Genomic DNA, 4,750 nt, shown 5'->3' with positions numbered 1-4,750 from the left:
GTCCTTAAAACGTCTTCAGTTAAATTGTTTACATTTAAGGTCATGCAAATTCTTCAATGATACAAAAAGTCTAAATTATAAGAGGTCTTTGGGGACGGAAAGACAAGAATTGCTATATGGATTAATATGACGATTAAACTTCAAAAGGCTACGATGTCACTGAATAAACTTGAGCGCTGCACGTTTCAAAGTCGTGTAGTGTACAGCTGTTACCGGAAAACCGCTATATTTATGCGGTTCCGAAAGTGAAACCTGCTGGCAGAGAGCGAATTTGTATTTTCAATAAGACTGTCTGCTATTTTTGCTACATATTTTTAAATGTGAACCAGTGGATCGACAAAAATCTAATGCATTATAAAAATCTAAACAATTAAGACACTAAGATATATTTACATGTTATTTTATATAATAATTAACTGATAATAATTGTTTGAATTAATATAATAATTCATACTTTTGACTCATCCCTTTTCTTAAAAATTGTTTAAAGGCTGAAATGTGAAGTGCAGATCTTAAAAAGGTCTTTAAAGGTCTTAAATTTGATGTTAAAAATCCTGCAGATACCAGGTTATTTTATGGTACCATTTGGAATAACTATTTTTTTTTTTAATTAAGTCCTTTTTAACTGTTCTTTTAGGTTGTTTTGAATGTTCTGTAGGCTACTGATAAAAAAAGGACAGAGTGTCCGTACGGTGCGCACATATTTATGCCTAGTTTATTTTTTATAAATCCCGATATGTGCGTGGAAAATTTGTCAGAAGAATTTGTCATGTATAAAACCTTTATACATCAGGCCCCAGGTAACCAAAACTTTGAAGATCCAAAAAGCTCATAAAGACATTGCAAAACCAATCCATATGAACCCAGCAGTTTAATTCGGGTTTTATGAAGAGATATTATTGCTTTATATGATGAACATATTTAATGTAGGCCTTTTATTTTCTTTTCTTAATGAATTGAAAATGGCTAGTTTGGTTACAGGTAGTGATATACAGGATGCATTTAGGAGTAGACATAGCATATAGATGTCTTCAAAACTAACAGACATTGACTAAAAGCACATAGAGAAGGGAATGTTAGCACTCAAATATGTTTAGATTGGCAATCGTATTTAGCTTCAGTGTGGATGTAAACAGGTGCTGGTCTGAACCTAAAGTGACGATTGACTGTAATGTGCTGCATATGCAATCTTCAGAAATAACTTTTCTAGCATATGTTTCTAATGACATTGAGTTATGACTTACATAAGTTTATGCAGATAACTCAATGAAAATCCATTGGTTTTCATCTAATCAGGGTCTGCATGTTCCTCATTTTCCTTACCAAATAATACAAGATCATTTTAGCCATTACATTGGTGGTTTGTATCTCACAAGCTGTGTTGTGTCATTGATGGCTTGTGAGAAAAATATATTAAAAATCACTGTTGAGAGGCTCCACAAAATAAGAAGAGTCTAAGCCATTACGTCATAAGCAGCAGGCACACATATTGCATGCAGTCGTTTAAATGTTAATGATTTCGTTTGGGAGAAGAGCTATAGCTAGTGCTAGTGACTCAGACCCATTTTTATCCCCTTCGCTCAGCGCTGGTGGGCTTGGTCGTTCTGAGCTGGAGAAGTTAAAAAATAGTTTATTGCATCAGATATGCTGGACTAAGCTCTCAAATACGGTTCATTCCTCCCTATACATCTGTTTCTTTGTCTCTCTCTCCCTCCCTCTTCAGGTCTGTCTTTCTTTCTGTTTGTAGAGCTTATTGAGCCAAATCTGACATTTGGTAAATACGGCAAGAATAAGCTTATGTTTCTTAGGCAGACAACTTTCTGTTTTCTTCTCAGCTTATGCGATTAATGCTCACTACAATAAAGAAGCTGTCCTACTGTGTCTGTCTTATTGGAGTTATTAACACTAATTCTGACAATCCCAAGACCTGAGCATTGGTACATCTAAGCTTAGGGCAGGTGGGTTGTTATTGAGCAAATCATACAGAGGGGAGACATATATCTACAAATGTTAATTTGTTTGTATGGCTCTTTTTCACATGTGGATGATTACTCACTAATTACTTTGAAACTGGTGTGTTTTATGTCTGTCTGTGTTTGTTTTGTTGATGTGTTGTTGGTTTACTTGCACAGTTTTAAATTGTTAGACTCCATGTCGTTGTGAAATATGCTTGTACTTGAAATGTTTTTCTTTCCTCTTCTCTAGGTTAAAACAATAGTTTACTCCAAAATTAAGTTCTATAATTTACTCAACCTCTTGTTGTTTTAAACCCTTATGCCCTGTTGAAAAAACCAGCATATGCTGGTTAGGTATGTTCAAAACATACCTAACCAGCATATGCTGTTTTTTTCAACAGGGTGACTTTGTTTCTTCTGTAAAAACACAACAGGAGAAGTTCTGAGGACTGTGATGGTCGCTAGATGTAATTATAATGAATAGGGCCTAAAGCTTTCAAGCTTTGAAAAAGGACCTACTATCTGGTCTGTTCATCACAATACGTTTTCGAATGGTTTCAGATTTCTTCGATTTTAGCGCATGAGTCACATGGACCACTTATATGGTGCTTTGTTGAAGCTTGAAAGCCTCAGTTCTTTGTAACTGCATGCTTTCCTTTAGTGTTCCACAGAGAAAGAGAGAAGAAAGCGAACTACACTCGATAAATCCTGGCTTCTCTTCAATATTACAGGTTTACTGGTCCAAACCTGCCATCACCCATCATCAGCAGCAAGAACTGGCTGAGACTCCACTTCACATCCGATGGAAACCACAAACTGAAAGGCTTCAGTGCTCAGTATCAAGGTAAGAGATGGGCTGTCGTGGGACTGGTCCCTTTACTTGTGTCTATGTAACAGGACAGAAACAGCTCAGGGGTTCTGGTTGTCAAAAACATCTGGAAAATGACTTGAAGAGACTAGAGAAAGGGAAAGGATAAAGCTAGATATGTGCCAGCCTTTATTTACAACACATTCTACACAGCATCCTGACCTTTGCAAGTTTGTGATTCCTCATTTTAGTTTCTGTTTGTTTGTTTATTGAATGTAGAAACTAATGTTGTGTAAAGAAAAGGTTGTGTGTGTGTGTGTGTGTGTGTGTGTATATATTTATATATGTAACGGTTCACAAAATTCACGGTTCGGTTCGATACGATACAGTGGTGTCACGGTTCGGTACGTTTTCAATACAGCAAAAAGAAAGAAATGCCAGAGAAATTAAATCATGATTTGTTAAGGTGATTTGTTTTGCTGTTTGAATCAGTTGGAAATGCCTGCCTAAATGCTGCCAGGGATAGTTTGTAGAGTGTGTTTCTGATATCGATAGGAACAATATTATAAAAAGCCTCAAACTGCCAAGAATGCCCACAACAGATGTCTGTACCTACAAACTGAAAAATTAATTTGCCAAGTCTATGAAACCTCCTCCTATAAAACTATATAATATTTTAGGAAAGAAAACTGCACAAATAAATTAATGTTCACCTTTTATTTGTATTTAGCCTTCATTCAAACAAAAAAGTGTGGAATCACTGTCAAATAAATGTAAAAGACTTGCTCACTTACTCATGCTTACCTTAATAATATTAATATATTTAACTTTAAACTGTAACATAGGCTGATTATTCTTATAGATTGAAAGAAAAGTGCTTCAGCCAGGATAAAGAATATGAAAAGTGCTCAGAGTTGCTGCAGAAAACAAAAACAGAGCGAGCAACAACAGAAACGTGTTTCTGTAGACGGGCTCATTCTCTGCCAGCAGGAGGTGCTTATGGAGCGGTAGTAACAGTGGTTTCCCCGGTAACGGCTTTACACAAAGCAGCGCTGCGCTCATGGACGCTGCTTTATCAGATAAAATGAAAATGTCATCGAATCTTTTCTGAAGACAGTTGGTTCCCTTCAAAGACATTCATATAAAACACCTGCGCTGCGTTTTGATTTTGAAACATGCAGTGCTCATGTTTATTTAACGTCAAACGCCACAAATAAATCAATGAATGGGAAACACTGGCAATGTGTATCAAAATATCGGAAATATGTTTAAAAATTATGTCACCGTTATTGAAAAAAAAATTATATTGCCATATATATTGATATTAAATTATTGTCCAGCCCTAGTTACTAGCCATATTGCAATGAACGATCTAGTTCAGCCTATGACTGACTGGAATAGTGTGTTTTTCTTTGGGCAAATGAAAATGCCATCGAAACTTTTCTGAAGACAGTCGGTTCCCTTCAGAGATACATTCATATAAAACACCCGTGCTGTGTTATGATTTTGAAACGTGCAGTGCTCATGATTATTCAACGAAGTCAAACGCCACAAATAAATCAATGTATGGGAAACACTGTATCAAAATATCAGAAATGTGTTTAAAAATCAGATCAACGTTATTAAAAAAAATTATATTGCCATATATATTGATATTAAATTATTGTCCAGCCCTAGTTACTAGCCATATTGCAATGAACGATCTAGTTCAGCCTATGCCTGACTGGAATAGTGTGTTTTTCTTTGGGGGCTGTTGCGTCGTTTGGGCTGCCTTGTTGATTGCAGTGGCACTGAAAACATTATATTTCACACACTTTTTATTTTCCAAATGTAATAGGATTAGTCCAACGAATCATTCGGTTTGTAATCCGTACCAAACCGAAACCCTCGTACCGAACGGTTCAATACGAATACGTATATATATATATATACAGTGGGTACGGAAAGTATTCAGACCCCCTTAAATTTTTCACTCTTTGTTATATTG

General features: G+C 35.9%; 1 protein-coding gene across 1 annotated transcript in view; it reads left to right on the top strand.

The window, feature by feature from the left end:
- LOC107698986 (CUB and sushi domain-containing protein 1-like) overlaps positions 1–4,750 on the top strand; it is a 320,519-nt gene that overhangs the window by 151,605 nt on the left and 164,164 nt on the right. Inside the window, exon 6 of the mRNA XM_016500120.1 lies at positions 2,687–2,799. Coding sequence (XP_016355606.1) covers positions 2,687–2,799 — 113 coding nt within the window. The remainder of the gene's footprint in view (positions 1–2,686; positions 2,800–4,750) is intronic.

The sequence above is a fragment of the Sinocyclocheilus anshuiensis genome, unplaced genomic scaffold, assembly GCF_001515605.1.
Source record: "Sinocyclocheilus anshuiensis isolate Anshui unplaced genomic scaffold, SAMN03320099.WGS_v1.1 scaffold74, whole genome shotgun sequence".
In the NCBI taxonomy this organism is placed as follows: Eukaryota; Metazoa; Chordata; class Actinopteri; order Cypriniformes; family Cyprinidae; genus Sinocyclocheilus; species Sinocyclocheilus anshuiensis.
The sequence above is the reverse complement of the archived record's forward strand: the minus strand, read 5'-3'. Positions and strand labels throughout refer to the sequence as shown.